We start from the raw sequence: 12062 nt of genomic DNA on the forward strand, positions 1-12062 counted from the left end.
ACACATCACTTTTGGGTTGATCTGAACAAGCACCTTATGTGCACTCCTCGTCACAATTGCATACACCACTTTAAATAGTAGTCGCAGTCTGGTAGAACACCTATAGACAGGGGAAAAGAGGTGGGAGAGAAGTCCACCATCACACTCCAGGCGCATAGAAAGCATCCAAACACTGCATTAAAAAATAAACTGAAAACAAATATTAAAAATAATCTACTTTAATGAGAATAAACAGAAGAAAGCGTAGACCAGACAAGCTGGAATCCAAACCCTCCAGCTGTGCACATTAACAAGAGAGATGTTAATATACAAAATATTTAATGGTAACTTTCCTCACTCTAAAAACAGAACAGCAGAGGTCTAATAATTGGTAACTATGTAGTTCAGCTTACCTTGATAATTATGCAGAAGCTGGGACTGAAGTGGAGAGCAGCTAATCAGTTGGCAGCCATCCAATTAGTGTTCTTGATACAAGATGTGTCAACAGCAGACAAAATTCATAAATCTCCTATCACTAACTGTAGGAGAATGATTCATTAAGGAGGTACTGGGAAGTAAATATTTTCATTATATCAGGGATCTTGGGCATCAGGCTCCTACATTATGCAATTTGGAAGAGGTGGGTTTACCATTAAATATTTAGCATAGGTGGGCATCTTTAAAAATACACATCCTGTTAGACACTAGGGTGGATTAAGGAAGCATTTTCTCAGCAACTGCTGTGACTCTTGCAGTTAGAGGACTTATTCCTCCAGATAGCTGATGGAGAAATCTGACATGTAAATTGTTGCACTTACCCAGACGCACCCTGGTTCTTGGACCTTGCATTTGACTCCTTAACTCTGGACGCAAGTGAAATTTTTTAGCTTCATCTACCAGGTCTCTGCACAGTAAACTGCATTTGATTAGGGGCTACAAGTAAACAGACAAATATACATGTTACACTATCATTATGTAGCAGCTAAAGAGGCAAAGAAGGAGGGAAGGTTATACAGAAAATCCTTGCACATTGCAATTGCTTGCCCATGTACCTCTGTGTCTATTACATCTGTGATGTAGCGTGGTGTTAACAGTGGCATTCGCACATACTGAAGAAGCTGTGGAAGGGATTTCTCCCTATGCTGCTTGCTGTGCTTCACCCAGTTTATAACAGCCTCAAACACAGGCTCTTCTGAATCTATCTGCATGACAAAAAGTGTAATTAACAACTGCAACAGTTAGAATGAAAAAGAAGTATTTGTTAAAACCCTATAGCAGTGCAAGTCTAAACTATAGGTATAGAATCTGTAACCAACACAACATACACCAATGCACTTCACACAAATGTGGGTCTATCTTGTACCTGAATCTCATCGCATCGGATTAGCTTCTCCACCTCCTCCTGTTGTAACAAGATAAATTCCTCATGTTGTACCACCTCCGGAAAGTGTTTCTGGCTATAAACTTCAGCCGCCTGCATAAGGTCCAAGCAATTGTGAGTTTCTGCAAAGTCACGAATTCCTAAGCAGTTGGATGGATCAAGTTGAGACTCCAGAAATTCACAGCATGCCTGCTTCACACCTGGGTCACATGTTACATAAGTTTTTTTGTTTAAAGACAGCTCTTTATTTAAGACATAGAGAAAAAACTTTGCCTCACTATTCAGGCAGAAAAATAACAAATATTTTGGTTATCTAGACACAATTAAATATGCAAGTAAACAGCAACCTTTTGTCTGCATGAATTATTGATCACTATAAATTTGTCACTCTGCTTGTCTTGCAGAATACATATTTTCCTCAAAAAGCAAATGCCACCCTCACACAATCTTCTATCCATATTGTGTGCGATGAAAATAGGAGAGATTAACAGAAAAGTACATGGAGAACAAAAACTGGAGGAAGATGAAGGGAATTTACGACTTCCTGCTTATTTGCTACATATGTCACGCAAAAGAAAACAATATGTTGGCTGTTTAATGCGCAAATTGTGAGTAAATGTTGTGTCTGGCTGAATATGCTGGTGTATGGATTTTCAAATGGTTTAAGAAAAAATCCAAAATAATTTAAACATTCATTTTCAAACTGAAGAAACAGATTAAATGTTACTCTTCAATTTTTTATTAATATATAAATTGTGCACTGTTAGAATTTCTTAACATTCTGCATGAACTACTGTGATGTCCTCTGCTCACCTTTCAGCTGAAGTAAGCAAGCAGCTGGCAGAAGCTCCTGCACATTCTCCACTGTTACATGAACAGTCTCTGTGTACACAAAGTCAAGTAGTATCTCCATAGTAGATGAAGTTAGCCCCTGGATGTCCACATATGGCTTGCCTTTCTCAGACAACTGTTGTTTTAAGAAGGGCAAATTGAGAAAAGACAAAAAGTTATTTAATACATCATGAGTTGGACAACATTTGAAGATGCTCCAAATAAAGGGACATTACAAAGAAGAAATTCTCACAGATCTGAAATATCTTAAATTCCCGTCACCACATATCAGAAAGACATCTTGTTTCGATGCCACCAATTTTCATCACTTCCTCCCCAACGCCTTCTTAATGCTCAATTTTACATTTCAGCGGTGACACCTTTATGTCGTTGAAAGGAAACCTATTAGTGCTCTCAACACAGAGCGCACCAAGGTTTTATGCATTGTAAATGCTCCCAACTTTTCCAGTTGGTGAAATGGGATTATAAATTGAGCTAGTAGAGTATCTAAAAAAAAAATTACAAGGTCCTTACTCCTTACCCCATTGTTTTTTTAAGTTGGAACGGGTGTTTACACTATAATTTAGTGCCAAGATGGAGATATTCCTTAAAAGGGGTTACACACACAGACCTGGTGTAAATCCTGAGCTGCTTGCAATCAAATGTGGCCCCCTGTGGCACTCAACTCTGTTCCTCTATTCAAACCTCTAGCAGCCAATCATTGATCAGTTATCTGCATTTCGCCAGCTATGTACAGAATTAATTTTAAAATTACTGACGTTTATGGATATAAATGATATATTTCCTTATGATATTTCATTGAATATCAGCAAATTACCCAATGAAAATATATTTTTGTTGCTCAGAGAGAAGTTGAATGGATTCTTTAATTCCCAATATAGAATATTGTACCCAGGTGTCAGATTGTTAAATTATTAGAGGAAATGGAAGAATACTTGCATGCCTTTTTTATTCAATAACTTGTAGATATCATAGCATATCACCCATGATTTATAAGCAAAGTTACACAACTTTAAGTGTTCCTCACCTCACTGGTAAACATGGCACAAAAATAGTCACTGCAGGCAGCTAGTACAATACGATGAGCTGGAAAATCTTTCATGTTTACTCGTAGGGTCACATCACATAATGTCTGGCTCTTACGCAGAGAGTTCATAGTATTTAAGATTGACTTGGCATGAGAGTTCGTCATGATGTCTTTAGGTGCCATGGTGTCAGCAGGCATTGCCAACTCTAAATATAATTTTGGAAACAAAAAGACGAAGGATCAATTGTAATCTTCATCCAAGTCATTATTAAAGCTAACATCAAGAGAGAAAGAATTTTTTAAAAAATTGGACCGTTAAACTGGTTGATCACATTTGGATGAGTTTATCTTATTGGTTTTATATTGCAGAGCTACTGCAATATGTATATTAGAGTAGCTCTGCAAGAAAGAAGATTTCTTTGGCTGGAGGAAGTATTACAATACAGGCAAATGTGCAGATTAGTGATTGTCTTAATAGAAAGTTAAAAGAAAACCTAAAATATTATTTACAGTTGAAGATTACATTAACATAAATACAGCTATTTAAATACCTATGAGACATCTCCTTAAATAAAACACAAAACTTGTTAAAACTTAACAATCACAATGCAAAATGCACTTAAATCTCTCACAGGAAAGCACTTAAAAAAAAAAAAAGAAAAAAAGTATAAAGCGAATGTACACTGGGCCTCATTTAATGTTGTGGGGCATTTCCGTACTGCACATCCGTTACACAATGCATCTGCGTCTACATTTGAGCACTTCTCAAGATTTATTATCTTCCTTCCTGCCAGAGTCACCACCTGCCCTCAAATCTCCCTCTCTGTCAAGAACACCACAATTTCCTCAGTCTACCAAGCCCGCTGCCTTGGTGTCACACTTGACTCCATCCTCTGCTTTATTCCTCACATCCAGACTCTCTACCAGTCCTGTCAACTCCACCCTAAAACATTGCCAGAGTACGCCCTTTTCTTACTCAACATGCTACCAAAACTCTTATCCATTCTCTCATCATCTCCTGTCTTGACTATTGCAACCTCCTGCTATCTGGCATTCCTGACACCCATATATCTACACTTCAATCAATCCTAAATGCTGCTGCAAGACTGACTTTACTCTCTCACCACTCCACATCTGCTGCACCACTTTACAAATCCCTACACTGGCTCCCTGTGTTCTTCACAATCAAATTCAAGTTACTCACCCTTACCTACAAAGCCCTCAGCAACAGTACCCCTGCATACATCTCAAATCTCATATCAAAATACTCTCCCTCCCACTCTCTTAGATCCACCTCTGACCTACACCTTGTCTCATTCCCACGCTGCTCCGCACTTATAGAATTCCAGAATTCCTTTTTACGTTCAATCAGACTTTCCCACAGCCTTCAAATCTTTAGTTGCTTTTTGAAAACCTCTTTTTTAGGGGTGACCTTATCCTTGATAACACTATTCACACTAATGCACCCTCACAACTATGCCAATCTCCACTCTGAAACACATTTACCCCTTGTTTCAGCTGTGCCCTCTTCCACTTAGAATGTAAGCTCTCTAATGAGCAAGGTCCTTCATACCCTTTGTTTTCATGTCTGCATTTATTTTGCCTGCCTTGTTTGTCCCTGTTTTATGTATGTACTGTTTTCCCTACTGTACGGCGCTGAGGTGCAGTGTGACACCTTACAAATCTATGATAATAATAATAATAATAATAATACTTGCTGCCCCTTAGAAGAGGCAGAAAAGGCCAGGCAAGCACAAGTGGAGTACAGTAAAGGTGTGAACACCCCCTGGAGATGCAATCTAATGAGACTTGGATGTATCCCTAGATATGCTTCATTAGAGGCGTATCTTTCACGGATAAGAGAGGCCTGGTGCAAAAATACAGGGTGTCGATGATAATGACACTATTGGGTCACTACTGAACTACTGATGACTGCATACTGACGCCTTAGACTGAATTCATTAGCGTTGCAGCTATATTATGTTTAGTTGTGGCCATCTATCTGTATTTCTTTTTTTTTTTTTTAATAAACCAAGTGTTTATTAACGGTCAAATAAGATATACAATGCAATACAAATACATGTTATATCATACAGAATGCAATCAATACTTTAAATAAGGGTATAGAGCTCTCAGTGCTTTGGAGAGGGAATAAGTCAGATTCTATTAGATGATGTAAAAGAAAGACCGGTACATTTTTATGTAAGGAAAGAAAAGAAAGAGAGAAAGAAAGAGAGAGATAAATGATACAGAGATAGGTAGGGGAGGAGATGGGGTGGTGTGGCAGAAATCACCCCAGAATTAGATGCAGTAAGTAGAGAAGGGGAAGGGTTGTGAATGGGTAGGGAGTATGACTAAGTAAAGGGGGAGCAGTATTGGAAGTAAGACATCCATGAGTCCCAGACTTTGTTAAAAGATTTGGAGGAGCTCTGTATAATGCTAGTCATGTATTCCATCCGGTGAGTTTGCCAAATCCTATTAGTCACAGCGGTAAGTGAAGGGGGAGTGACCTGTGTCCATTCAATGGCAATTTGACATGTGGCCACTGAAATAATGTGGCGGCAATTTTATTTTGGTGTCTAGTGGCCTTGGGAAACCCGAGGGGTAGAAGGAAAAATTTAGGGTCGAAGGGTAAGGGAATTCGAATCACTGTTTCTATCAAAGATTTAACTTTGCGCCAGAAGGGGATCAATTTCGGACAGGCCCACCATATGTGTAAGAATGAGCCTGCGCCAGAGCATAGACGCCAACATCTGTCAGAGGAATCAGGCAGTATCTTTTGAAGACGTGTAGGCACATAGTACCACCGGAAGAGGAGTTTGTATACATTTTCTTTTATTCTGACACAAATTGAGCTAGAGGCAACATTGTCCCGAATTTTCGACCATTGCTCCGCATCAAGTGGTAAGCCCAGGTCATGCTCCCATGCCAATTCATGAGGGTCTCGAGGAGTAGTAGAGGGAAAGATTAATTCAGAGTAGATATTAAATATAAGACTTGATGTTGATGCCTGGCGCAGGCACGTTTCGATTGTTGTGAGAGGTCGAGAGGTAAGGCGAGATTTGGCAATGGGAGTGTAGATTCCAAATTTGTAAGTATTGGTAAAATACCCGTGTGGGCAAGCCAAGTGTCGCTTGAATGTCTGTGAATTGGGGGAATGATACACTGTGAGTTATGTCATTTGGGGAACGTATCCCTCGGGAGTGCAATGGAAGGAACGAGGGATGGTGCAAGCCTGGAGGGAAATTTGGGTTATTAGAAAGGGGGATTATTGGCGATGGATGTGGGGAGAGACCGTAAAGTCTGATGGACGAGTCCCATATAGCTAGAGAGAGGGAGATTGTGGGATGAGTCAGAACTTTTTTGGGACGACGTGCCCTTGGAATCCACAGAAGGGAGGCAGGAGTAAGCATCCCCAGACTCTCAGCCTCTAGAGTTACCCAGACCCTAGCAGATGTAGAACCATTCCATAAGACACATTGAGCAAGTTGGGCTGAAAGGTAATATTTTTTGAAATTAGGTATACCCAGACCACCACCCCGTGAGGACCTCTGCAGAACCCCGAGTCAGTACTCGTGGACGTCTACCTGCCCAAATAAATTTAGATGACTCAAATTGAAGGAACTTAAATACGTAAGAGGGAATTCGAATAGGGAGGGTTTGAAAAAGATATAATAGTCTAGGAAGGATATTTAACAGAGTTTATACGGCCTATCCAGGAGATAAATTGGTGGGACCAGGTGCTAAAATCTTTCTTAATTTGGGATAAGGTGTGGGGAAAGTTAGCTTAAAACAGATGGGAGAGATTTTTGGTCAGAAAGACACCCAAGTATTTTATTTTATGGCGATGCCAGGTGAAGGGGAATGTATGATCAAGAAAGGTCTTATCTGTTTTAGAAATATAAAAATCTAATGTTTCGGTTTTGGCTGGATTAATTTTACAACCTGAGAAGTACCCATAAGTTTCTAGTTCAGAAAGAAGAGGAGGAAGAGAAGTGATGGGGTTGGACATGCTAATGAGGACATCATCTGCATATAAAGCAATTTTACTTTCCGCAGACCCGACCTTTATAACGGAGATGGATTGGTTGCAGTGAATTCTGGCCGCTAGTGGTTCAATTATAAGGGCGAAGATCAATGGGGAGAAGGGGCATTCCTGGCGAGTGCCATTGGAAATTGGAAATGGCTTGGAGGTTAGGCCATTAACCGATACAGTGGCAGAAGGGTTACGGTAGAGAGCTGAGATACCGGTCAGAAACCTAGCAGAGAAGCCCATCGATTTGAGTATCCCCCGCATAAATGTCCAAGAGATGCTATCAAACGCCTTTTCTGCATCCAAGGCCATCACGAGGGAGGGCAATCTGCCACTATGAATAGACTGGATCAAATCAATGGTCCATCTATCTGTATTTCTTATGTCAATACTATTTGTACTATGGGAATGAAGAAGATTCAGTGGATTTATGAAGAGGAAAGAGGATGTGGGAGTGTTTGTAATCCATTATATTTTAAATGGAAAATGTGACTCACATTTATTACGACCACTGCCAAGACACATATATATTGTGTTCAAAAAATTTTTGCAATTCGCATTTAAAATTAATACTGTTAAGCAACATATCTATGCCATCACTGGACACAAGTATACGTATTTGTGCACCTGATGTCGAAACAATGCTATGGATTAAGTTGAATTTATCTTGAGATACAAGCAACTCAAAGTTTACACATAAGACAGCAGTTTTTGCAACGAGAGAGAGGAGAGAGAGAGAGAAGAGAGCAGAGAGAGAAGAGAGCAGAGAGAGAAGAGAAAAGAGAGGAGAGAGAGAAGAGAGGAGAGAGAGAAGAGAGGAGAGAGGAGAGGAGGGAGAGAGATAGAGACACACACACAAGGGTCAATTTTGATACCAGCCAATTAACCTACTAGTGTGTTTTTGGAGTGTGGGAGGAAACCGGAGTACCCGGAGGAAACCCACGCAAACACGGGGAGAACATACAAACTCCACACAGATAAGGCCATGGTCAGGAATTGAACTCAGGACCCCAGCACTGTAAGGCAAAAGTGCCAACCACTTAGCCACCATTCTTCCAAAACATGTGATACACACAGTCTTCAACAGACATGTAACTGTCAAAATAAAGGACACTGTGGATGAAAGAGTATACTACTTGATCGTAAAGTTCATGCATGTTTGAAAATACAAGGTAAAAAATAGACATGCAACTTTGAATCAGATGACTGCCTGCTCACATCCTAAATTGATACATTGGTTCTTTCTATTGATGTGAATGAATGCAAATCTTCTCTGGCTGACTACATTAATTGCATTAAGAAAAATAACTGTAAAGCTTAAGTGAACACAACATATATATATATATATATATATATATATATATATATATATATATATATATATATATGCATCATCATTAAAAATTAACTGACTCAATTACAACCAAGTGGCAAGGACCAGGGATAGGGATTAAGAATATACAGGACAATATTTGGTGTTCCAAAAATGTAATTTCAAGAAAATCATGTATCACAGTACATAGATATGGGAAAGTGTTGTCATTTGCCTACTTAACAAAACCCATTAACAAACTTCTCATTCAAAATAACAAAATGTCATTGTATTTGTGAAAGAAAACTGTATTGTCCAGATATATCATTACTTTTCCATGAGTGTTGAACTCTTATTTAAAAATGCTTTGCAATACCGTATATACTAGAGTATAAACCAACCGAATATAAGCCGAGGCACCTAATTTTACCACAAAAAACTGGGAAAACTTATTTACTCGAGTATAAGCTTAGGGTGGGAAATGCAGCAGCTACTGGTAAATTTCGAAAATAAAAATATTGGGGGGTGGCTACTATGCATTAGATAAATACACAAATTTTTTATTAAATCTCTGTTTGTAAGCTAATAAGAGACTAATCGGTAAATGTTAATCTGGTTTGGAGGTGAGAGAGGGGTAATTCTTGATGAATTGTCTTGTGACCTTTGAATCTTGGCATGGCCAGATATTTGTGTTTTTCATGGATGTTTATTACATGTGATGAGTGTTTATAACTGTGTCAACTCATTGCTGCTGGTTCAGTAATTTGTTGCTGTTTATTGTTTGTTCCTGTATTGCACAATTTTGCCTATATTGTTCTGTCCTGTAATGCTATGTACTATTTTACTGTTTGATCTCAGTATGGCGCTGCAAACTATTTGAGGTGCCTTATAAATAAAAGATAATAATTTGGGGCCTTAGAGGATATTAATACAGTGAGATGTGATGTGACTGATTGAAAAAAAAAAAAATTATGTTCACGTAAATCTGTATTATAAAGCTTGACAACTGGAACATATAGGGTTAGCTAAGGATTAGTCACTTTTCAATTTATATGAGCCTTTCAAGGAGAAATGCCTGTACGCTATTGAATGGTTTTAATTACTGTTTTAGTTTATAGTTGTTAGGACAATACCAAAACTACTGTGATTCATCATACTACTGGTATCGGAGGAATTTGAATGGAAAAAAAAACAACTTTTGTATTGTTGCAGTTTTGTTTTATTTATTGTTTATATCGCTGACAGGCATGGATCATGTGGCGTGTATAAACAATGAGTGCTTAAGATAGTTTTATGCCAATAGAAACTTTTGTATCTGTCCTAAGGACTATTGAATAAGATTTCATTATGGTTGATATTAGCATATTTTATTTCCACTTATGCAATGTACATAGTTGCTAGGTTAATCCATATCATATGATGTTGCAACCTGGCTATTTGGATATCCAGTATATTGTGAGGGTCTTAAAATTATGTGTTTATTGTAGTATACTACACCATAATTGTTTATTGCATTTTTACTGCACTTTATGTCATGCTTTAGAAATATTTACACATACTGTAGCTCATTTTTTATCTGGTGGCTATGGTATGGAGCACTGGAATAAAACCTTTAAAAATTAGCTTTTTTTGAATTTGAGAGTCCTTTTCTTTTACTGTGCAACTTGGGAGTGAAGTTTCAATACCCTATTAAGACAATTTATGTTCATGTCCATTATTTTAACAGTTTCTTGTGTAACAAATAGAGGTGCTTCAAAATGAAATATTATGGCATAATAAAGAGGAAACATTTAGATCCCAAATTTATAAGTTCCTCCTTTTGAAAATGCATGTGCATTATTTTAATATATGAATAATATAATGGTGTGACAGGATAGACTGCCTATGCCATCCTGTCTGTTGTTGCTGGGAACCGGCTGGGCTTACTTTGCCACCGCCCCCTTTTGTTATTACGAATACGCCCCTCCTGCTGCAGTGGGAGGGGACTGCTGCCACCACTGGACTCCTATGCCGGCATCCAGAACCGGGTTTCTTCTGGGTAACGGTCACTGCTAGTGTACTCCTGCACTAGGGCTGGTAACTCAGAATCAGCCAGAGAACGGATTAGATTTTAGGGTCTAATCGGCAGGTCACAGGATTACAGCGATATTGAAGAAGTTGTCAAGCAGGTCTTTGAAGCAAGATGGTTTATTTGCTCACACACACTGGTTTGAGGTACCAGTGATCAAGTCAGATGTTGAAGTAAGAAGAATACTTACATGCTCACACAACTCATCTTTTATACAGTTCTGACATAGGCTATTTATAGAATCAGGATGTAAGCCCGTTTACCAAAGCATTGATTTACATACATTGCAAAGCCATTCATATTTATACTTAGCTATGAAATTCTTAAAAACCTTGCTGTGATATCCTGCATCTTTGTTTGAGATGCAGGAAATGTAGCAGCACGTTTTAAATTAAACCTTCCTGTCTCTAAGTTAAACCACACACATAAAAAGGCCTGATTAGCATGTGGCCTTTCATCAAACCGTTCAGAATACATATTCACACAGAACAACAAAAGGACCCACAACAAGCCACTTGCCCAAATCACAATACACCAAAGGCTTGGTAAACAAAGGCTCATTGTATCAGATATTTACATCAGAAATAGGCATTTCCTATTGCAAGGTTAGACAAGAGACAAATTTCTTCCCCTGGTCTCAGAAAAATAATGATTCCCTATCTTACAATATACACAATATCAAAAAAAGTAGTGCAAATTCAATTACATAAATAAGTGCCCTGCGCTATTTGCTTTAAATAATTTTTTACCAAAAGTTATTTAATAGTGATCCAGTCACAAATGGGAACAGGATAAAAAGAAATATACAGTATAGAAATACCATCATGTTCACTTTAACTAACCAAAATCATTAATATATTCTTTTAAAAATATATTTTTATTTAGTTTTCAAATATGTTGTAAAGACAAAAAAACAGGGAATATGGTACAGAAAAGAGCAAGGGGTAAATACAAAATACCTCTTAAAATAGATATGTAACTGGATTTTTTCATTCATTTGGAAGATATATAACTTGAAGTATTGCGATAATCAGGAAGTAATATAGGGGATAATGTAAAAAGAGAATAAGGACTATAGAATAAAGAATAAATCAGGAATTGATAACTCCAAAATATTCTAATCTGTCCAAATTTTGTGAGGTCCAATATCTGGGGCATATACAAATTATTATCAGTCCTACCACAGGGTCCATTCTATTATTTTAATCACTTTTCTTTCACCTGATTTCACACTTTGATTTTATATATTCGCCTATTCTTCTCTAGTTAAAAATAATATTTTAATATTATTCAATAAAGTTTTGTTTTAATATTTTGTGGCAACCCTTTGAGACCTGGATTGCATCTAATCTCAACTCTTGTTTCTTCTTCTCTTTATAATTATATGTTGAATGAAGCACCCCCTCACTT

General features: G+C 37.9%; 1 protein-coding gene across 7 annotated transcripts in view; it reads right to left on the reverse strand.

Moving 5' to 3' along the window:
• Positions 1 to 12062, reverse strand: part of KLHL12 (kelch like family member 12) — a 75828-nt gene that overhangs the window by 23739 nt on the left and 40027 nt on the right. For all 7 annotated transcript variants that reach the window (XM_075195693.1, XM_075195695.1, XM_075195694.1 and 4 more), the window contains 5 exons: positions 3240 to 3445; positions 2174 to 2327; positions 1343 to 1560; positions 1032 to 1181; positions 798 to 912 (listed from right to left, as the gene is read on the reverse strand). In XM_075195693.1, the coding sequence (XP_075051794.1) occupies positions 798 to 912; positions 1032 to 1181; positions 1343 to 1560; positions 2174 to 2327; positions 3240 to 3445 (843 nt within the window). The remainder of the gene's footprint in view (positions 1 to 797; positions 913 to 1031; positions 1182 to 1342; positions 1561 to 2173; positions 2328 to 3239; positions 3446 to 12062) is intronic.

This window comes from Mixophyes fleayi, chromosome 2 (genome assembly GCF_038048845.1).
Source record: "Mixophyes fleayi isolate aMixFle1 chromosome 2, aMixFle1.hap1, whole genome shotgun sequence".
NCBI lineage: Eukaryota > Metazoa > Chordata > Amphibia > Anura > Limnodynastidae > Mixophyes > Mixophyes fleayi.